General features: G+C 46.3%; 2 protein-coding genes across 2 annotated transcripts in view; both read left to right on the top strand.

Annotated features, from left to right (window-relative positions):
* The window catches only part of LOC124013836 (shootin-1-like), a 31,240-nt gene extending 17,023 nt beyond the window's left edge, over window positions 1-14,217 (top strand). Inside the window, exons 12-16 of the mRNA XM_046328400.1 lie at window positions 7,118-7,215; window positions 7,338-7,367; window positions 7,470-7,523; window positions 7,868-8,058; window positions 13,424-14,217. Of these exons, the coding sequence (XP_046184356.1) occupies window positions 7,118-7,215; window positions 7,338-7,367; window positions 7,470-7,523; window positions 7,868-7,930 (245 nt within the window). The 3' untranslated portion in view covers window positions 7,931-8,058; window positions 13,424-14,217. The remainder of the gene's footprint in view (window positions 1-7,117; window positions 7,216-7,337; window positions 7,368-7,469; window positions 7,524-7,867; window positions 8,059-13,423) is intronic.
* Window positions 14,218-15,178: 961 nt separating this feature from the next.
* On the top strand, window positions 15,179-21,985 carry LOC124013680 (protein TEX261-like). Its single transcript, XM_046328089.1, has 6 exons — window positions 15,179-15,403; window positions 18,799-18,878; window positions 19,255-19,408; window positions 19,587-19,654; window positions 20,393-20,495; window positions 20,862-21,985. The coding sequence occupies exons 1-6, from the start codon at window positions 15,334-15,336 to the stop codon at window positions 20,975-20,977; spliced, it is 591 nt and encodes a 196-aa protein (XP_046184045.1). The 5' UTR covers window positions 15,179-15,333; the 3' UTR covers window positions 20,978-21,985.
* The last annotated feature ends 1,421 nt before the right edge of the window (window positions 21,986-23,406 follow it).

Here is a 23,406-nt window from a genome sequence, read left to right as displayed (position 1 = left end):
CCATGCTGACCCTCAACACGGGGACCCCACAGGGGTGCGTGCTCAGTCCCCTCCTGTACTCTTTGTTCACCCACGACTGCGTGGCCATGCATGACTCCAACACCATCATTAAGTTTGCCGACAACACAGCGGTGGTAGGCCTGATCACTGACGACAATAAGACAGCCTATAAGGAGGAGGTCAGAGAGAGAGAGAGAGGGAGAGAGATAGAGAGAGGGAAAGAACCTAATAAGACCAGCAGGGGGAAACTAATAGAAGAGAAAGCACAGAGACAAGACATGCCAATCTACGACAAAACATGACAGTACCCCCCCACTCACCGAGCGCCTCCTGGCGCACTCGAGGAGGAACCCTGGCGGCAACGGAGGAAATCATCGATCAACGAACGGTCCAGCACGTCCCGAGATAGAACCCAACTCCTCTCCTCAGGACCATACCCCTCCCAATCCACTAAGTACTGGTTACCACGTCCCCGAGAACGCATGTCCATGATCTTCCGTACCCTGTAAATAGGTGCGCCCTCGACAAGGACGGGGGGGGGGGGGAGACGAACGGGGGCGCGAAGAAAAGGCTTGACACAGGAGACATGGAAGACTGGGTGGACGCGACGAAGATGTCGCGGAAGAAGAAGTCGCACTGCGACAGGATAAACGACCTGAGAAATACGGAACGGACCAATGAACCGCGGAGTCAACTTGCGAGAAGCTGTCGTAAGGGGAAGGTTACGAGTGGAAAGCCACACTCTCTGACCGCGACAATACCTAGGACTCTTAATCCTACGTTTATTGGCGGCTCTCACAGTCTGCGCCCTATAACGGCAAAGTGCAGACCTGACCCTCCTCCAGGTGCGCTCACAACGTTGGACAAAAGCCTGAGCGGAGGGAACGCTGGACTCGGCGAGCTGGGACGAGAACAGAGGAGGCTGGTACCCAAGACTACTCTGAAAAGGAGATAGCCCGGTAGCAGACGAAGGAAGCGAGTTGTGAGCGTATTCTGCCCAGGGAGCTGTTCTGCCCAAGACGCAGGGTTTCGAAAAGAAAGACTGCGTAATATGCGACCAATCGTCTGATTGGCCCGTTCTGCTTGACCGTTAGACTGGGGATGAAAACCGGAAGAGAGACTGACGGAAGCACCAATCAAACGACAGAACTCCCTCCAAAACTGAGACGTGAATTGCGGACCTCTGTCCGAAACGGCGTCTAACGGGAGGCCATGAATTCTGAACACATTCTCAATGATGATTTGTGCCGTCTCCTTAGCGGAAGGAAGCTTAGCGAGAGGAATAAAATGAGCCGCCTTAGAGAACCTATCGACAACCGTTAGAATCACAGTCTTCCCCGCTGACGAAGGCAGACCGGTAATAAAGTCTAAGGCGATGTGAGACCATGGTCGAGAAGGAATGGGAAGCGGTCTGAGACGACCGGCAGGAGGAGAGTTACCTGACTTAGTCTGCGCGCAGTCCGAACAAGCAGCCACGAAACGGCGCGTGTCACGCTCCTGAGTAGGCCACCAAAACCGCTGGCGAATAGAAGCAAGCGTACCCCGAACGCCGGGGTGGCCAGCTAACTTGGCAGAGTGAGCCCACTGAAGAACAGCCAGACGAGTAGAGACAGGAACGAAAAGAAGGTTACTAGGACAAGCGCGCGGCGACGGAGTGTGAGTGAGTGCTTGCTTTACCTGTCTCTCAATTCCCCAGACAGTCAACCCGACAACACGCCCTTCAGGGAGAATCCCCTCGGGGTCGGTAGAAGCTACAGAAGAACTGAAGAGACGGGATAAAGAATCAGGCTTGGTGTTCTTAGTACCCGGGCGATAAGAAATCACGAACTCGAAACGAGCGAAAAACAACGCCCAACGAGCTTGACGCGCATTGAGTCGTTTGGCAGAACGGATGTACTCAAGGTTCTTATGGTCAGTCCAAACGACAAAAGGAACGGTCGCCCCCTCCAACCACTGTCGCCATTCGCCTAGGGCTAAGCGGATGGCGAGCAGTTCGCGGTTACCCACATCATAGTTGCGTTCCGACGGCGACAGACGATGAGAAAAATACGCGCAAGGATGGACCTTATCGTCAGAATGGGAGCGCTGGGACAGAATGGCTCCCACGCCCACCTCTGAAGCGTCAACCTCGACAATGAATTGTTTAGTGACGTCAGGAGTAACAAGGATAGGAGCGGATGTAAAACGCTTCTTGAGGAGATCAAAAGCTCCCTGGGCGGAACCGGACCACTTAAAGCACGTCTTGACAGAAGTAAGGGCTGTGAGAGGGGCTGCCACTTGACCGAAATTACGAATGAAACGCCGATAGAAATTCGCGAAACCGAGAAAGCGCTGCAACTCGACACGTGACTTAGGGACGGGCCAATCGCTGACAGCATGGACCTTAGCGGGATCCATCTGAATGCCTTCAGCGGAAATAACAGAACCGAGAAATGTGACGGAGGAGACATGAAAGGCGCACTTCTCAGCCTTCACATAGAGACAATTCTCTAAAAGGCGCTGGAGTACACGTCGAACGTGCTGAACATGAATCTGGAGTGACGGTGAAAAAATCAGGATATCGTCAAGGTAAACGAAAACAAAGATGTTCAGCATGTCTCTCAGTACATCATTCACTAATGCCTGAAAGACAGCTGGAGCATTAGCGAGACCGAACGGCAGAACCCGGTATTCAAAATGCCCTAACGGAGTGTTAAACGCCGTTTTCCACTCGTCCCCCTCCCTGATGCGCACGAGATGGTAAGCGTTACGAAGGTCCAACTTAGTAAAGAACCTGGCTCCCTGCAGAATCTCGAAGGCTGACGACATAAGGGGAAGCGGATAACGATTCTTAACCGTTATGTCATTCAGCCCTCGATAATCCACGCAGGGGCGCAGGGTACCGTCCTTCTTCTTAACAAAAAAACCCCGCTCCGGCGGGAGAGGAAGAAGGCACAACGGTACCGGCGTCGAGAGAAACAGACAGATAATCTTCGAGAGCCTTACGTTCGGGAGCCGACAGAGAGTATAGTCTACCCCGGGGGAGTGGTCCCCGGAAGGAGATCAATACAACAATCATACGACCGGTGAGGAGGAAGGGAGGTGGCTCTGGACCGACTGAAGACCGTGCGCAGATCATGATATTCCTCCGGCACTCCTGTCAAATCACCAGGTTCCTCCTGAGAAGAGGGGACAGAAGAAACAGGAGGGATAGCAGACATTAAACACTTCACATGACAAGAAACGTTCCAGGATAGGATAGAATTACTAGACCAATTAATAGAAGGATTATGACATACTAGCCAGGGATGACCCAAAACAACAGGTGTAAAAGGTGAACGAAAAATCAAAAAGGAAATGGTCTCACTGTGGTTACCAGATACTGTGAGGGTTAAAGGTAGTGTCTCACATATGATACTGGGGAGGAGACTACCATCCAAGGCGAACATGGGCGTGGGCTCCCCTAACTGTCTGAGAGGAATGTCATGTTTCCGAGCCCATGCTTCGTCCATAAAACAACCCTCAGCCCCAGAGTCTATCAAGGCACTGCAGGAAGCTGCCGAACCGGTCCAGCGTAGATGGACCGACAAGGTAGTACAGGACCTTGATGGAGAGACCTGAGTAGTAGCGCTCACCAGTAGCCCTCCGCTTACTGATGAGCTCTGGCTTTTACTGGACATGAAATGACAAAATGTCCAGCAGAACCGCAATAGAAGCAGAGGCAGTTGGTGATTCTCCGTTCCCTCTCCTTAGTCGAGATGCGAATACCTCCCAGCTGCATGGGCTCAATACCTGAGCCAGTGGGAGGAGATGGTTGAGATGCGGAGAGGGGGAACACCGTTAACGCGAGCTCTCTTCCACGAGCTCGATGACGAAGATCTACCGTCGTTCTATGCGGATGGCGAGTGCAATCAAAGAATCCACGCTGGAAGGAACCTCCCGGGAGAGAATCTCATCCTTAACCTCAGCGTGGAGTCCCTCCAGAAAACGAGCGAGCAACGCCGGCTCGTTCCAGTCACTGGAGGCAGCAAGAGTGCGAAACTCTATAGAGTAATCCGTTATGGATCGATCACCTTGACATAGGGAAGCCAGGGCCCTGGAAGCCTCCTTCCCAAAAACTGAACGATCAAAAACCCGTATCATCTCCTCTTTAAAGTTCTGATACTCGTTAGTACACTCAGCCCTTGCCTCCCAGATAGCTGTGCCCCACTCCCGAGCCCGTCCAGTAAGGAGTGATATGACGTAGGCGATCCGAGCTCTCTCTCTTGAGTATGTGTTGGGCTGGAGAGAGAACACAATATCACACTGGGTGAGAAAGGAACGGCACTCAGTGGGCTGCCCAGAGTAACACGGTGGGTTATTAACTCTTGGTTCCGGAGACTCGGAAGACCAGGAAGTAGCTGGTGGCTCGAGACGGAGATTCTGAAACTGTCTTGAGAGGTCGGCGACCTGAGCGGCCAGGGTCTCAACGGCATGACGAGCAGCAGACAATTCCTGCTCGTGTCTGCCGAGCATCGCTCCCTGGATCTCGACGGCTGAGTTGCGAGGATCCGTAGTCGCTGGGTCCATTCTTGGCCGGATCCTTCTGTTATGCTGGTGAATGAGGACCCAAAAGCGACTTAACAGAAACAGAGTTTATTCCAGTCTTAACAAAAAACGATTAATCCTGAATTCTTTCACTGGTAATGTCCAAACAGGAATAACTGAAATCCTCTAGTCAGTAGAGGGGAACAACAGGAGATGCGACCACAGACTGCAGGTCGCTTCGGGTTGGCGCAGGCCGTAGCTGATAGAGACACCTGCTCACACGCAGCATCTGAAGAAGGCAAAAACACGACAGGACGGAACAAGGACACAGTACAGCAAACAAGGATCCGACAAGGACAGAAGCGGAAACAGAGGGAGAAATAGGGACTCTAATCAGAGGGCAAAATAGGGGACAGGTGTGAAAGAGTAAACGAGGTAGTTAGGAGAATGAGGAACAGCTGGGAGCAGGAACGGAACGATAGAGAGAGAGAGAGAGAGGGAGAGAGATAGAGAGAGGGAAAGAACCTAATAAGACCAGCAGGGGGAAACGAATAGAAGAGAAAGCACAGAGACAAGACATGACAATCTATGACAAAACATGACAGTTCATTGACTACAGTGCAGCATTCAACACCATAGTACCCACCAAGCTCATCACTAAGCTAAGAACCCTGGCACTGAACACCTCCCTCTGCAACTGGATCCTTCCTGACAGGCCGACCCCAGGTGGTGAAGGTAGGCAACAACACATTCGCCATGCTGACCCTCAACACGGGGACCCCACAGGGGTGCGTGCTCAGTCCCCTCCTGTACTCTTTGTTCACCCACGACTGCGTGGCCATGCATGACTCCAACACCATCATTAAGTTTGCCGACAACACAGCGGTGGTAGGCCTGATCACTGACGACAATAAGACAGCCTATAAGGAGGAGGTCAGAGACCTGGCAGTGGGGTGCCAGGGCAACAACCTCTCTATCAATGTGGGCAAGACAAAGGAGCTTATCGTGGACTGCAGGAAACGGAGGGCCGAACACGCCCCATTCACATCGATGGGGCTGTAGAGTGGGTCGAGAGCTTCAAGTTCCTCGGTGTCCACATCACTAAGGAGCTATCATGGACCAAACACACCAACACATTTGTGATGAGGGCACAATAACGCCTCTTCTTCCCCAGGAGGCTGAAAATATGTGTCATGGGCCCTCAGATCCTCAAAAGGTTATTCAGCTGCACCATTGAGAGCATCTTGACTGGTTGCATCACTGCTTGGTATTGCAACTGCTCGGCACCTGACTGCAAGGCGCTACAGAGGGTAGTGCGTCGGCCCAGTACATTACTGGGACCAAACTCTCTGCCTTCCAGGACCTCTATACCAAAGGATGGTAAAACAAATGTTCAAGGACTCCAGCTACCAATGTCATAGAGAGTTCTTTCTGCTACCACACAGCAAGTGGTACCGGAGTGCCAAGTCTGTGACCAAAAGGCACCAGAACAGATTCTACACCCAAGCCATAAGAATGCTGAACAGTTAATCAAATTGCTACCCGCACAATTTACATTGACCCCCTCTGTAATGTTTTCATTTTTACCCCCTTTTTTTCTCCCCAATTTCGTGATTACAGTCTTGTCTCATCGCTCCAACTCCAAAAACAGGCTTGGGAGAGGAGAAGTTCGAGTCATGCGTCCTCCGAAACATGACCCGCAAAGCCGCGCTTCTTAACACCCGCTCACTTAACCCGGAAGCCAGCTGCACCAATGTGTCAGAGGATACACCGTTCATCTGACGACCGCAGTCAGCCTGCAGGCACCCGGCCCGCCACAAGGAGTTGCTAGAGCGCGATGGGTTAAGTGAAGTAAAGTCCCCCCCCAGCTAAACCCTCCTCTAACTCTGACTATGTTGGGCCAATTGTGCCCCACCCTATGGGACTCCCGGTCACGGCCAGTTGTGACACAGCCTGGGGTCGAACCCAAGGCTGTTGGGACACCACAACACTGCGATGCAGTGCTGTAGACCGCTGCGCCACAGATATTTCTTTATCTTAATTGTTTTGCACTGACTCTTGCACTGACTCTACGCACCCACTCACACATACTACACTGACACTCCAACACACACACACTACATATGCTCAAACACACAGAACACCCACATGCATATTGACACCACACACACACACACACTCACATATAGACGAACTTTCACACTTCACATACTTGGCTGCTACTCTGTTCATAATATATCCTGATTGCCAAGTCACTTTTACCTCTCCCCACATGTACATACTGTATTACCTCAACTACCTCGTACCCCTGCATATTGACTCAGTACTGGTACTACTTGCATACTGCCTCCTTATTGTTTTTATTGTGTTACCATTTCCAATTTTATTTAGCAAATATTTGTCTTACTTTTTAACTCTGCATTGCTGTGTAAGCAATTCACTGTAAAGTCTACACCTGTTGTATTCGTCACATGTGACCAATAACATTTGATTTGATTTTGATTTGATACTCAAGGCAGGTTTAGGAGGGAAATTAAGACCCTGGTTCTATTGTTCAACACAGCACAGCTCAAGTAGCCTATTCATTGTGTTGTGTCCCTTTCTCCAACAGAGCCAGATCCTACTTTGGACATGAAGACCCGAGCGGTGGATGCGATGATGGAGAGGATAAAGAAAGGCATTGTCCTGAGACCCAGTCAGAGACCACAGGTAGGGCTAGATAGTGCATGTATCAATCAATCAATCAATCATCAATCAACCAATCAGTCAATCAATCATGCTATCTACAATTGCAGTGGTGAGACATCTGACATTTTGTCCTCCTATTTCAGGTCGGATCAGAAGATGACTGTGCCTGGAGGGTGAGCACTTTTGATACCTTTCTCATTATAATAATTGTTATAAAAGACTATTGATTTATTTAATATTAAAATGCTTTTAATAAATTAATCTTTCAATCACAGGACCAGAGGATTGAGAAGAGAAAGTCAGCCGTGCTGGAGCTGAAAGGAATGCTGGTAAGATGGGATCAGTTAAGAATTGGGAGTCCCATAGGGCAGTGCACAATTGGCCCAGTGTCTTCCAGGCTTGGCCGGTGTAGGCCGTCATTGTAAATAAGAATTTATTCTTAACTGACTTGCCTAGTTAAATAAAGGTTTAATAAGAATGTCAACAACAACAAGAAAAAAATCAAAAAATTAAGGATTTTCAATTCTACAAGAGAAGTGAGTCTAATAGGTCGACGGGATTAATAATGTACCCTAATTGGTTTACTGTACTTTTGAATTCTTCTTTTCTTTGACCTGATTGGTTTAACCTCCTCCTCACCTATCCTGATTGTCTACTGTACTGCCTCTACTAGGATACCATAAGGCCACAGGAGGGCATGGCACCAAGGCCACAGGAGGGCATGGTCACGGAATAGGTTCAGCCGAAACGTGGGGGAGGCAGAGCTACAGATGGTGCTACAGAGAAGGAGACGGGCCATGGCGGATGGACAGGACACCCTCAGCTCCGCCCCCTCCACTGCCATAACCCCTACCAAAATACAAGGTGCAGTAGCATCTCCATCCTTTGTTTTAGGAATTGGGGGACAGTCAGTCAGTTTGGGTTTTTAAGGGTTGCAGTGTCCTTTCTGGTTATTGTTTTGTTCACGGGCATTAAATTGATGGTACTACATTTTATTTATTTATTTAATTTTATTTCACCTTTATTTAACCAGGTAGGCTAGTTGAGAACAAGTTCTCATTTGCAACTGCGACCTGGCCAAGATAAAGCATAGCAGTGTGAACAGACAACACAGAGTTACACATGGAGTAAACAATTAACAAGTCAATAACACAGTAGAAAAAAAGAGAGTCTATATACATTGTGTGCAAAAGGCATGAGGTAGGCAAATAATTACAATTTTACAGATTAACACTGGAGTGATAAATGATCAGATGGTCATGTAGAGATATTGGTGTGCAAAAGAACAGAAAAGTAAATAAATAAAAACAGTATGGGGATGAGGTAGGTAAAATTGGGTGGGCTATTTACTGATAGACTATGTACAGCTGCAGCGATCGGTTAGCTGCTCAGATAGCAGATGTTTGAAGTTGGTGAGGGAGATAAAAGTCTCCAACTTCAGCGATTTTTGCAATTCGTTCCAGTCACAGGCAGCAGAGAACTGGAACGAAAGGCGGCCAAATGAGGTGTTGGCTTTAGGGATGATTAGTGAGATACACCTGCTGGAGCGCGTGCTACGGGTGGGTGTTGCATCATGACCAGTGAACTGAGATAAGGCGGAGCTTTACCTAGCATGGACTTGTAGATGACCTGGAGCCGACTAGAGCATACAGGTCGCAGTGGAGGGTGGTATAAGGTGCTTTAGTGACAAAACGGATGGCACTGTGATAAACTGCATCCAGTTTGCTGAGTAGAGTGTTGGAAGCTATTTTGTAGTTGACGTCGCCGAAGTCGAGGATCGGTAGGATAGTCAGTTTTACTAGGGTAAGTTTGGCGGCGTGAGTGAAGGAGGCTTTGTTGCGGAATAGAAAGCCGACTCTAGATTTGATTTTCGATTGGAGATGTTTGATATGAGTCTGGAAGGAGAGTTTACAGTCTAGCCAGACACCTAGGTACTTATAGATGTCCACATATTCAAGGTCGGAACCATCCAGGGTGGTGATACTAGTCAGGTGTGCGGGTGCAGGCAGCGAACGGTTGAAAAGCATGCATTTGGTTTTACTAGCGTTTAAGAGCAGTTGGAGGCCACGGAAGGAGTGTTGTACGGCATTGAAGCTCGTTTGGAGGTTAGATAGCACAATGTCCAATGACGGGCCGAAAGTATATAGAATGGTGTCGTCTGCATAGAGGTGGATCAGGGAATCGCCCGCAACAAGAGCAAAATCATTGATATATACAGAGAAAAGAGTCGGCCCGAGAATTGAACCCTGTGGCACCCCCATAGAGACTGCCAGAGGACCGGACAGCATGCCCTCCGATTTGACACACTGAAATCTGTCTGCAAAGTAATTGGTGAACCAGGCAAGGGAGTCATCAGAAAAACCGAGGCTACTGAGTCTGCCGATAAGAATATGGTGATTGACAGAGTCGAAAGCCTTGGCAAGGTCGATGAAGACGGCTGCACAGTACTTTCTTTTATTGATGGCAGTTATGATATCGTTTAGTACCTTGAGCGTGGCTGAGGTGCACCCGTGACCGGCTCGGAAACCAGATTGCACAGCGGAGAAGGTACGGTGTGATTTGAGATGGTCAGTGACCTGTTTGTTGACTTGGCTTTCGAAGACCTTAGATAGGCAGGGCAGGATGGATATAGGTCTGTAATAGTTTGGGTCCAGGGTGTCTCCCCCTTTGAAGAGGGGGATGACTGCGGCAGCTTTCCAATCCTTGGGGATCTCAGACGATATGAAAGAGAGGTTGAACAGGCTGGTAATAGGGGTTGCGACAATGGCGGCGGATAGTTTCAGAAATAGAGGGTCCAGATTGTCAAGCCCAGCTGATTTGTACGGGTCCAGGTTTTGCAGCTCTTTCAGAACATCTGCTATCTGGATTTGGATAAAGGAGAACCTGGAGAGGCTTGGGCGAGTAGCTGTGGGGGGGGGGGGGTGGGCGGGAGCTTTTGGCCGAGGTTGGAGTAGCCAGGCGGAAGGCATGGCCAGCCATTGAGAAATGCTTGTTGAAGTTTTCGAAAATCATGGATTCATCGTTGGTGACCGTGTTACCTAGCCTCAGTGTAGTGGGCAGCTGGGAGGAGGTGCTCTTGTTCTCCATGGACTTCACAGTGTCCCAGAACTTTTTGGAGTTGGAGCTACAGGATGCAAATTTCTGCCTGAAGAAGCTGGCCTTGGCTTTCCTGACTGACTGTGTGTATTGGTTCCTGACTTCCCTGAACAGTTGCATATCGCGGGGACTATTTGATGCTATTGCAGTCCGCCACAGGATGTTTTTGTGCTGGTCGAGGGCAGTCAGGTTTGGAGTGAACCAAGGGCTATATCTGTTCTTAGTTCTGCATTTTTTGAATGGAGCATGCTTATCTAAAACGGTGAGGAAGTTACTTTTAAAGAATGACCAGGCATCCTCAACTGACGGGATGAGGTAAATGTCCCCCCAGGTACCCGGGCTAGGTCGATTAGAAAGGCTTGCTCGCAGAAGTGTTTTAGGGAGCGTTTGACAGTGATGAGCGGTAGTCGTTTGACTGCGGCTCCGTGGTGGATACAGGCAATGAGGCAGTGATCGCTGAGATCCTGGTTGAAGACGGCGGAGGTGTATTTGGAGGGCCAGTTGGTCAGGATGACGTCTATGAGGGTGCCCTTGTTTACAGATTTAGGGTAGTACCTGGTGGGTTCCTTGATGATTTGTGTGAGATTGAGGGCATCTAGCTTAGATTGTAGGACTGCCGGGGTGTTAAGCATATCCCAGTTTAGGTCACCTAACAGAACAAACTCTGAAGCTAGATGGGGGGCGATCAATTCACAAATGGTGTCCAGGGCACAGCTGGGAGCTGAGGGGGGTCGGTAGCAGGCGGCAACAGTGAGAGACTTATTTCTGGAGAGAGTAATTTTTAAGATTAGTAGATCGAACAGTTTGGGTATGGACCTGGAAAGTATGACATTACTTTGCAGGCTATCTCTGCAGTAGACTGCAACTCCTCCCCCTTTGGCAGTTCTATCTTGACGGAAAATGTTATAGTTGGGTATGGAAATCTCAGAATTTTTGGTGGCCTTCCTGTGCCAGGATTCAGACATGGCAAGGACATCAGGGTTAGCAGAGTGTGCTAAAGCAGTGAGTAAAACAAACTTAGGGAGGAGGCTTCTGATGTTGACATGCATGAAACCAAGGCTTTTTCGATCACAGAAGTCAACAAATGAGGGTGCCTGGGGACATGCAGGGCCTGGGTTTACCTCCACATTACCCGCGGAACAGAGGAGGAGTAGTATGAGGGTGCGGCTAAAGGCTATCAAAACTGGGGACAAAGAATAAAAGGAGCATATTTCTGGGCATGGTAGAATATATTCAGTGCGGGTACAGCGGAGGTAAGCCCAGGCACTGGGTGATGATGAGAGAGGTTGTATCTCTGGACATGCTGGTTGTAATGGGTGAGATCACCGCATGTGTGGGAGGTGGGACAAAGGGGGTATAAAGAGTGGAACTAGGGGCTCCATTGTAAACTAAAACAATGATAACTAACCTGAACAACAGTATACAAGGCATATTGACATTTGAGAGAGACATACAGCGAGGCATACAGTAATCACAGGTGTTGAATTGGGAGAGCTAGCTAAAACAGTAGGTGAGACAACAACAGCTAATCAGCTAGCACAACAACAGCAGGTAAAATGGCGTTGACTAGGCAGGGAGGGTCGGATTAACTACACACAGAGCCTGAGTGCGGCTGGGGCCGACAGATAAAACATAAACAAGCAGAATGGAGTACCGTGATTAATGGACAGTCCAGCATGCATCAGCTATGTAGCCAAGTGATCAGTGTCCAGGGGGCAGCGGTGGATGGGGCAGGGAAGCTGGACTGGCGAGTATTATCCAGGTTTAAAAAAAATGGCTGGCTGTGCAGAAGGTAAAAGCCGCTAGCAGTGGCTAACAATGACTAAATAGCTTGTAGCCAGTTAGCTGGTTAGCTTCTGGAGGTTGTTGAATGTGTTCTAAAAATTAAAAATAATAGCGATTCCGTATCACATTGGGTGAGGCAGGTTACCGGGAGGTATAATCGAATTAAAACTCGAAAAGAGATTGAAAGTAAATATGGGTCCAGTGAGTGGTTGGGCTGGCTGGGGACACGGCGATTCAGACAGTTAGCAGGCCTATGCTAACAAGCTAACAGTTAGTAGGCCGGGACTAATCAAGCTAGCAGTTAGCAGACTGGGGCTAAACAAGCTAGCAGTTAGCAGGCCGAATTAGCAAGAAAGCAGATAGCAAGGGCAAAAAGGCTTTGGGGGACGTCGCGATAGACCGGTCGTGGGTCCGGATATTGTAGCCCAGGAGAATGCTTCGGTGGTAGCACAGGAGCTCTGGCCGGGCTAGCTTCAAGCTAAGTGGATGGAAACGATAGCCAGGAGTAATCATCTGGGGTTGCGGTTAGCTAGTTAGCTAGTTGTGAAGATCCAGATGAGAATGTTCAGTTTGCGGTGGGAGTCCGGGGATGAAAATAATACAAATAAAAATAATAGGTCCGTTATGCTCTGGGTAGAGTCGCGTTGTTTCAACTGGCGAGAGTTTTCCGAGCTAAAGGTTAGCTGATGACTGGTTAGCTGATGACCGCTAGCAATGGTTTGCTGACTGATAGCTGGTAGTTAGCTGGCTAGCTTCAGTTGAGGGGGTTCCGGATCCGAAGTAAATATAAATACTTTAGAAAAAAAAGCAGATCCACGCTACATTGGGTGAGGCTGGTTACAGGAGAGTATTTAGATGTTGAGGTTTAGCAAAATGTTTTAAAAGATATGCGAAGGAAAATATGTAAAAAAAAACAATATATATATATAAAACGATATATACAAGGGACACACGACAAGACATCTGACTGCTACGCCATCTTGCTAAAGATGGACTGGCCTGGTCGTGGATGGCTTGAAATGGTTTTAGGTCAAAGTTGGTTAAAGAGAAAGATTGATGAAGATGATAACAAACGAGGGACCAGGAGGACACACCATTAGCCTACCCAGGCTACGTTTAGACAAGCAGTCCAATTCAGATTTTTGTTTTCACTACTTGGTCATTTGACCAATCGGATCAAATCTGATAAAGATCTGATGTTAAAAAAGATGTGATCGATCAAAAGAAAAAAAACTAAATTGGGCTGCCTTTCTAAACACAGCCTTAGTGATGTTTTTCACTTACCTACAATATTTTAGATTTTATTTTTTAGATAAAAAATTGCTTATATACCATGTCTTTCCCCCAGGCCCCCAGCCGGGCAGTCCAGCAGCAGGAGCACTTCCCTGGGCAGGAGAGAGTGGCAGCACCCCTGCAAAACAGAGAGAAGAGGAACTCCCATATCAGAGAATCAAAACTGATCATCTGCCAGGAGAACATCTGAAAGTTGGGAAAACAGATGACTAGTTTTGGGATACTGTACCACAGTGTTTCCCAAACCTCTCCTTGTGTACCCCCAGCTAGTCCACATATTTGATGTATATGTGGAACCTTTGCCTTTAATAATAATAGTAACTCAAATGTGAGAGGCTTGACCTTAATCTTTGGGTTTTGGAGACCCAAAGGGGTGTGCATTTCTGTTTTTGCCATAGCAGCACACTCCTGATTGAAATAATCCAAGCTTGGTGATGAGTTTATGACTTGAAACTGCTGTGCAGTGCTAGGGAAAACAATTACATTTGGATCACCAAGACCAGGATCAGGAAACACTAGGTTAAGGGTAGTAAAGCCAATGGCAAAGACCTTTCTGTGGCAGTAAGAATGTACACGGATATTCTACTTGTGCTGGATGTGAGAAATAACCCATCCATGAATTTCTCTCAATTCACATTCAATGTTGCAACGAGAAAAGCAAAGAGTGAGAAGAATGTGGTTCTGCATTGATGCTCTTATCGTGGAATTCTTGGTGCATTATTGTCCCGATGCTCTGAATACTTGTCTCTTTTTGTGTGGGGGTCACTTCACTCTAATACCTGCTATGCTTCAGCTGTGTAAAAAAAACAATATACTTCAAAGTGGAAATAATACAATATTTTATTCACATCATGCCTCAGTTGCCATTTGTAAATGGAAAGCACACATGCAGTACCAGTGAATGAAAAATACACATACCACCAGCAAATAATTTATACTGTTTCTTTTGAAGAGTGGACAGCTACCTTTCCTCTCATTCTGCACTCTGGACCTCCTTGTAGCTAGCGACCTCCTTGTAGCTAGCCTTAATTAGCTCACACAACAGAGGAATTGTGTCGGCTGCCATTTAGGCACTTCATATACTTGGGTTGCCAAGGTGTTGTCGAGCTAAGAGCACTCAGGTGATCTTAAAGGTCCTCCAGCTTCTGAAAGTGTCTGAAATGGAGGCTGGATGGATGGCAGCTTTTCAAGTTCACACTTCCACACACCCCTGCTCTTTGGTAAAAGCATTTGAAAAGGATGGGATTACTTTCACACTTTGACACCATTTTAGTTTCTGCTGCACGCTGTTCTGTCATTATATATTTATTTAATTTGGCTCCTTTACTAGAAAGGTCTGCTTTTCACTTTCAGCATACATTTTTCATTGTTTTTTTGCCACTCAATCTCAAAGGTGGAGGATTTTTAAATAATGTTGCTACTCCCTTCTGTGTAGGTGTGTCTCTCTCTCTCTGTGTGTGTGTGTGTGTGTGTGTGTGTGTGTGTGTGTGTGTGTGTGTGTGTGTGTGTGTGTGTGTGTGTGTGTGTGTGTGTGTGTGTGTGTGTGTGTGTGTGTGTGTGTGTGTGTGTGATGAAATCAACAGAAATAAAGTAGCTTATTAATTCTACTATATTTCTACCACTGTCTCACTATTAAGATTCTCCTGTTATTTAACCATTTACAGCATACCTGGAAGACCAGCAGGTAATAGCAGCACATTCATTTCTGATCGTTTATTCCAGCCCCAGCTGTAAAGTACAGAGCGCAGGCAGCTCCCCCTCTGTCCAAGTGTGCTGGAGTTCCTCCGACCATAACTGGCGCTGTAGCCACACTGGACCCTGGAGACTGCAGCGCTTTCCTCAATGTCCGACTGCCAGTGGGGCGAACTTTGACCAACCACCAGTTAGCTAAATTATTTCGTAGCACTTACTGTCACTTTTGTTTTTAAATATATATATATATGTGTGTGTTTTACATGAAACGAGATGTGGTTTATTTGTTTACTAAGTTGGCTGTCGTTGGTGATACAGATATCTTTCATCACACTAGCAATTGGTGAGTTTACTTTTTGAAGTTGTTAGCTACAGTAGCTAGCATCGCCACATTACCTTCTTTCACACCCAGCCTATCGATGCATGCCAATTCGGCCTGGGCTCAGGGGTGCAAGCAAAGTGACAATCAGCAATGTGGCAGAATAAACTTGACTAACTTGCCAGTTGGGATAATAGTAGAAATGTAGTTAACAATGCTAGGCACATAACGTAGCGTGGCAAATTCCCATAGCTAGCTACAGCTAGTGTGTGAGCTAACAGCCAACTGGGTAGCTAACGTTAGTTGTGATTCACAATCCAACCAAGAGAGTAAAGCAAATCTACTTTGTTTTCACGTGCAAAGTTGACTGTAATCACTACAGTAATATATTGGCTCACCTGCGGCGTTTCATCCAGCCTGCAGCTGGTGACAAACCTTACCCAATGTTAACTACCTATTGCTGGTTGTTATGCAAGGGGCTACTAGTAACTAACTAGTTAGCGAGTATCTTTACCACAACACTGCTATTTACAAAATCGCAAACTAACGTTATTGGAAAGCCAATCGTAGAACGCAATAGTTGGATAGAAATGTCTGGCACGTAACTGTTCGACCGTTGCCCTAATGTTACTCCTATATTCCAAGCAGCAGAGTTGAGTGGTCCTAAATCCCGCTTGCACACCGCTTCATTAATCGAAATCGCAATTTAGCCAACACTCGTCTATTTTTGTGACTACCTGGACCTACCATTTCGTTTTTAAGTATTGAAACCAAACCATGTGATTTCAAATAGGCTACATGTCGTATTAAAGATCATATACAGTGCATTTCCACATTTTGTTACATTACAGGTTTATTCTAAAATGGATGGGGGGGAAAAATCCTCAATCAACACACAATACACCATAATGACAAAGCGAAAACAGGGTTTTAGAAATGTTTACAAATTAATTTTTAAAAAACATCTTATTTACGTAAGTAATCAGCCCCTTTGCTATGAGACTCGAAGTTGAGCTCAGGTACATCCTGTTTCCATTGATCGTCCTTGATTTGAGTCCACTTGTTGTAAATTCAATCGATTGGACATGATTTGGAAAGGCACACACTATATAAGGTGCCACAATTGACAGTGCATGTCAGAGCAAAAACCAAGCCATGAGGTCGAAGGAATTGTCCGTAGAGTTCCGACACAGGATTGTTTTGAGGCACAAATCTGGGGAAGGGTACCAAAACATTTCTTCAGAATTGAAGGCCTGCAATAACACAGTGGCCACCATCATTCTTAGATGGAAGAAGTTTGGAACCACCAAGACTTCCTAGAGCTGGCTGTCCGGCCAAATTGAGCAATTGTGGAGAAGGGCCTTGGTCAGGGTGGTGACCAAGAACCCGATGGTCACTCTGACAGAGCTCCAGAGTTCCTCTTTGGAGATGGGAGAACCTTCCAGAAGGACAAGCATCTCTGCAGCACTCCACCTATCAGGCCTTTATGGTAGAGTGGCCAGACGGAAGACACTCCTCAGTAAAAAGGCACATGACAGCCTGCTTGGAATTGGCCAAAAGGCACCTAAAGGACTCTCAGATCATGAGAAACAAGATTATCTGGTCTGATGAAATCAAGATTGAACTATTTTGTCTGAATGCCAAGCGTCATGTCTTGAGGAAACCTGGCACCATCTTTACGGTGAAGCATGGTGGTGGCGGCATCATGCTATGGGGATGTTTTTCAGCGGCAGGGACTGGGAGACTAGTCAGGATCGAGGAAAAGCTGAACGGAGCAAAGTACAGAGAGCTTCTTGATGAAAACCTGCCCCAGAGCACTCAGGACCCCCGATTGGGGGTGAAGGTCCAACAGAACGACGGCCCTAAGCACACAGCCAAGACAACGCAGGAATGGCTTCGGGACAAGTCTCTGAATGTCCTTGAGTGGCCCAGCCAGAGCCCAGACTTTAACCTGTTTGAACATCTCTGGAGAAACCTGAAAATAGCTGTGCAGTGACCCTCCCCATCCAACCTGACAGATTGCTCCGCTCCGTTCACATACTCTGATTCCAAGGACCAATGTTTTGTTTAAAGGCGAATTGGCTCTGGAAGCCAAAACAGCCAAATACTCCCCTCTGTGTGGGAACCCTAACCATATAAAGGTGTGTACTAATTTAAATAGAAAAGTATTTCGCGCTGATATGAAGATACACTCCTTATGCTTCCAAAACCGTACCGCAACCGATGCGTGTTTAACTTTCGGGAAGATACTATTGTCAATATTAGTGATATGGGAAAAAAGTTGATAGTTAGATATCGGGATATTATTTTTGATGATCGCAATACCTTTTTAGAATAGTGAGAATTGCAATACATATCGCATCGGCACCTAAGTATCATGATAATCTTGAGCACCCTGGCAAATCCTAGTCAATAGGCGCTAAAGCAGTTAGTGTGTATGACTGAATGGGGTAGAAGTCATCTGGCTTATGCCCTTGTTTAAAACCAGTCTACTGGGCTAGTAGGTTTAGCTGTGCAGATGGGCTGACAAATTCTACACATTTTTGACGTGTTAAATGCATGCGCATCTGTAAACTTAGAAGATCATACTAGTTTGAAAGTCGAGTGAGTGAACTTTTGTCACAGGCTGTTTAGTTTTATCCTAAAATCCAATCTGATTGGACAGCTGTCACTTATTGCCCGGCATGTCTATTTTAGCAACTAATGTCATCAGCAATGATGTAGTAATCACCAATAACCAGTAAATTAACATAGTCCATGTGGATTTAATGCGAATGTGCGTCAAAACAGCTCTTGAATCTCTTGTTCAAACAGTGAGTGAGTTTGCAGTGAGGTGGTAGAACGAAGAGAGAGAGAGAGCTGTCCGATGCGGGATAATAACTAAATAAAAATGTCTGCCTGTCATGCCTGAGTTTCACCGGCACTTGGGCATAGGGTTCAAAAGTCCACTCTGTGTGTTTAGAAGGCCGGGTGGGCTTGGAGTACTTTGCCTTACGTGACGAGATGCAGATCCTTCGTGTGTGTGTGTGTGTGTGTGTGTGTGTGTGTGTGTGTGTGTGTGTGTGTGTGTGTGTGTGTGTGTGTGTGTGTGTGTGTGTGTGTGTGTGTGTGCTGTCACCCCCTTCTCTTTGACGTAATTGTTCTGACTCGTTTTAGTGCTTTTGCCTCAAGTAGCCTTTTCTGGAAGCATGTTAGTAAATGTCCGATTCTGTCTAGGCTACCTTCAGTTTTTCAGGGGTTATTTTGGGTCTTGTGTATGTATGTGTTTGTTTGCGTGTGTTTACTGCCGTGCATGTTGTTTACTTATTCATCAATCGATCTCATCCCTTGTATGTCACAGTGCTGTCTATGAACAAGCTGGTAAATGCATTTTGTTGGTTGTTTTTATTTTATTTATTAGTACGTCTCTCCCCCCCCAGCTGCTGGCCTGTATTATTTGGCAGAACTAATAGAAGAGTACACAGTTGCCACTAGTCGAATAATAAAGTACATGATACTGGTGAGTAGTTTCTCTTGGATGATATCTAAACACAGTGAATTTGACCGATCATTTCCCAGAACACTTCGGCCTACAGTGTACACATTCAAACTACCTCTCTACAGTAACCGATCAGTCTTGCAGCCTGAATACCTTGGTCACCTACTAGTACATTCATCTCTTCTGAACAACTCTCCCCTTCTCCCCCTTTTTACTTGTTAGGTGACCCAGTATTCCCATATGTCCTAGGCCGCATTCAAAATGTTGCACTACTTTGGTCCAGAGGCCTATGAACAAAAATGTTGCACTACATTGGTGAATAGGCATTTCAGATGTGTCCTATACCGCAGAGGGGAGGAGTACTACTAACACCCCTCCTCTGTGTACTGTACTTTAGTTCTCTACAGGTGTGCTGACGGGCCTGTACCTGTTTGAGGGCTTCCCATGGCTGATGATGGGCTGTGGTCTCTTCACCAACCTGGTGTACTTTGGCCTCCTGCAGACCTTCCCTTACATACTGCTGAGCTCACCCAACTTCATTCTCTCCTGTGGTGAGCATCAGAGGCAGGCAGCAGCTGAGGCGGGAACAACTGTACAGTGGCGATAGCTTTCTAGATGTAAACGCCAATCGATAATATGCAGGGCCTGGAGTTTCTTCCCTGGTCATGTGGCCTAATTGAACTGTTTAAAATACACTTCATCCCTCCTACATCTTTGTCTTTCTCTCAGTATTGGTGGTGTTGAATCACTACATGGCTTTCCAGTACTTTGCTGAAGAGTATTACCCCTTCTCAGAGGTAAGCCTAGGACGTACACACACACACACACCTCTGAGGTAAGCCTAATCTGTGTTGATTACTCCTGAGCTCTTATGAGCAAAGTATTGCAGGGAACATAATCTTTTTATTTACTTAGCAAATGACATAATGGAACTATATGAGTGATGGCTCAAACACTCAGGGTTGGGTAGGTTACGTTCCAAATGTAATCATTACAGTTACTAGTTACCTGTCCAAAATTGTGATCAGTAACATCATTTATGGATTACACCAACTCAGTAGCGTAATCAGATTACTTGCAGGTACTTTTGGATTACTTTCCCCTTCATAAGAAGACAGATTTTTTTTTTTGTAATCAGTTACTCCCCAACCCTGCAAATACCTCACCTTGGGCAAAGACAGTTGCTATGTGTAATGGTAATATTTAAACTGAATGAAGTTAATATTCAAAGACTGAGGAATCACTGATTTATGATTGTTTTCTCTCAACACTGATTCTGTTGTACGTGACAAAGTCACTGCTTTTTCTTTTGCCCTTCATACAAAGCCTCTCAGGCCGGTGTTTACAGAACAGCCGTCTGCTGATTAGGATCTAGTAGTCATAGGCTATATGTTTTGCTATGATCAGGAAAAACTCTGAGCCCTAGTCGTAAATTCTAAAGGCAGAGTATTTCCTTGTCAGGAATCACTCCTGGCCCTGTAGCTCCTCTCTTCACCTCTTTTCCTTCTCAATTCCATATCTTCTTCTCCCTGAAGGTCCTGGCGTACTTCACCATCTGCCTGTGGATCATCCCCTTCTCCTTCTTTGTGTCGCTATCGGCGGGGGAGAACGTGCTTCCGTCCACCGTGCAGCAAGGAGGTGAGCTCTTAAGGCGAAGTCTGAAATGACACCCAATTTCCTGTGTAGTGCACTGCTTTTGACCAGAGCCTTATGATACGGATACTTAGTCCTGTTCAGTAGGGCACACACTTAATTAAAATGGAAAACGTTTACCAGGAAAGTACGTTTTCCCCTATATAACTAGTTCCGTTAAATGTTGTTTTCTCCCTGCTGGACCCCACCCAGATATAGCACGTTCAGGTACCATTCCCCCCCAAGTTGTTCACCTCTTAGCCAACCAGGTTCTTTTACTAAAAATGATTTAACTCTCTTTCTCAACAACTTATCTGGTTAGATAAATTCAACACATTTCAAATGTATTTTCTCCTCTCTTTCCTTCTCTAGATGACGTGGTCTCAAATTACTTCACCAAGGGCAAGAGGGGCAAGAGGTCTGGCATCCTACTCATCTTCTCTTTCCTCAAGGAGGCAGTGTTGCCTAGTCGACAGAAGATGTACTGAGGCTCTACTCGGGGGGGGGTACAAGGGTATATTTGGGAAGGGACGAATGGAGTGGTGGAAGAAGAGCTCATCGTAGCAGAGCAGACGAGAGCTTCCCGTTATTGCGACGGACTAGCAGCAGTGTGTTTACAGAACTTGTACATCTCTCATAGTCGCTCTCTTTCTCCCTCTAGCGCTGTCTGCATCTGAATTGGCACTCTGTTGCCTATATAGTGCACCATATAGTGAATAGGGTATCCATGGTTGTCTGTGATGATGGTGACTGCAAGCAAAGAACTGAATGCCTCCCTGGCTCCTGTTCTCCAGCTACAGGAGGTGTCTCAAATAGGCTCTCTTCTGCATCAGACTATTCTGTTCTGTTTAAAAGAAAAACTAAAACCAGTGTTTCTTATTGGACAAGTTCATGTTGTCCCCTCTCGGTTTTAGTCAGTTGGAGGTGGAGGGCAGGTTAAAGAGGGGAACAGGGTTGGCGTGAAACGAGGCCTAGACCGGATCTCTTGTTTGCATCCCAAAGGTCACCCTATTCCCTACATGGTGCAGAGTCCCATGGGCCCTGGTAAAAAACAAACTAGTGCCCTATGAAGGGAATAGGGTACCATTTTGGGAAGCAGCCCTTGTGTTGTGTGCTGGGTCGCTAACTCCCTACTAGTATGGGGTCGCCTACTAAGCCAATGTTTGTACGTGGCCGCATAGGAACAAATGAGTTTTTATTTTGTACCGTTCAACAATCCTCAATGACTCCATGGCTCTCAGACTGCTCATTCTCTTGAGCCATTCAAAAGAAGAAAAAGAAAGCTTAAATAATACAACTGATTTTTCTTAGGTATGTCAATTGATTAAAAAAAAAAAAAAAAAAAAAAAACATGCCCACGAATACTTCTGAATCTGTGATAAGGTAGTTGACGCGCAATCATTCTTGTACGCTTGTTATGGGTGAATCGGGTAAGTTTGACGAGAGAAACTGCGAAAGGGATGTGTAGCATTGCTATTAAAGAGGCAGTTATATGGTGTGAGACTCATCACTGACTGTGGAAGATAAATGGTATTTTCGCTGGGGTATGGAATTATTGGATCCCTTGATAAAGATGAGCAACAAAAACTAAAGTAAAAAATACTAATAGTGAGCTAAAATAATGTGTTTAAACTAGATGATGTGGTCTCATTGTTTGACAAGTAACACAACAAAAATAATCACAATTATTGCACGCCCTGCTTTCAATACTCCAGCACCCTCGCCCTTTGCGAGGATAATGGCACTGACTTTTTCTAAATGTTTTATGAAATTGGAGAACGCATTGGGAGGGATCTTAGACCATTACTCTATATAGAATCTTTCCAGATCCTTGGACCTCTTTCGTCTGCGCTTAAGGACTACCCTCTTCAATTCAAACCACAGGTTTTCAATGGAGTACAAGGATCTAGTATGGGGTACATTGAAAAATATAGATTTTTTTTGTGGTCAATTAACAATTTCTTTGTGGAGTTTGATGTGTGCTTGGGTTATTGTGTTGCTGGAAGATTAACTTGCTGCCAAGTTTCAGCCTCCTGGCAGAAGCAAACAGGTTTTTAGCTAATATGTCCTGATACTTGGTCAAGTTTATGATGTCCTTAACTAGGGCCCCAAGACCAGTGGAAATAGCCCCATAACATCAAAGATCCACCACCATATTTTACAGTAGGGATGAGGTGTTTCCTGAGTATGTATTTTCATGTCATCTGACCATAGCAACGATTGGAGTTTACTAAACGGCGTTGGCACTTGAATTTGAACCTGTGCTATGGGCATATGACATAAAAATAGAGCTCTTTGGACACGCCCACCAGCGGTGGGTTTGTCTTTCGAAAGAACAATCATCCCTACGGGGGAGGATCTGGAAAGATTATGTATGGAAGAATGGTCTAAGATCCCTTCCGATAAAACATTTTAGAAAGAGGCTCAGTGTCGTTATCCTCGCAAGGGGAGCGTGCTAGGGTATTGGAAACAGGATCCAATCATATTTGACCCCTATATTTGTGGTGTTGATTTAACTTGTTAAACAAAATCTTTCTCTGAGCAATTGTATTAGTCGTAATAGCCTCCCGAGTGGCGCAGCGGTCTAAGTCACTGCATCTCAGTGCTACTGTAGAGGCGTCACTACAGACCCTGGTTCGATCCTGTATCACAACCAGCCGTATAGGGATCCAATAATTCCGGACCCCACTGTCAGACTTAATCAATGATTGGCGATGAGGCTGTTAACATTTTACATTTAAGTAATTTATCAGACTCTCTTATCCAGAGCGAATTACTAGGGAGCAACTAGGGTAAAGTGCCTTGCTCAAGGGCACATCGACACATTTTTCACCTAGTCAGCTCCGGGATTTGAACAAGCAACCTTTCTGTTAACCTGGTGTGAGACTCAATTTGTGAACGGTTATGTAGAATTACT

Source organism: Oncorhynchus gorbuscha, linkage group LG25 (assembly GCF_021184085.1).
Source record: "Oncorhynchus gorbuscha isolate QuinsamMale2020 ecotype Even-year linkage group LG25, OgorEven_v1.0, whole genome shotgun sequence".
In the NCBI taxonomy this organism is placed as follows: domain Eukaryota; kingdom Metazoa; phylum Chordata; class Actinopteri; order Salmoniformes; family Salmonidae; genus Oncorhynchus; species Oncorhynchus gorbuscha.
The sequence above is the reverse complement of the archived record's forward strand: the minus strand, read 5'-3'. Positions and strand labels throughout refer to the sequence as shown.

What these genes read in the sequence shown, in the direction of transcription:
- LOC124013680 (XM_046328089.1), top strand. Translation starts at nt 15,334, where the DNA reads ATGTGGTTTATTTGTTTACTAAGTTGGCTGTCGTTGGTGATACAGATA. An exon ending in TAATAAAGTACATGATACTG is followed by an intron (nt 18,879 to 19,254) that starts GTGAGTAGTTTC and finishes ACTGTACTTTAG; the next exon opens with TTCTCTACAGGTGTGCTGAC. An exon ending in GTCCACCGTGCAGCAAGGAG is followed by an intron (nt 20,496 to 20,861) that starts GTGAGCTCTTAA and finishes TTCCTTCTCTAG; the next exon opens with ATGACGTGGTCTCAAATTAC.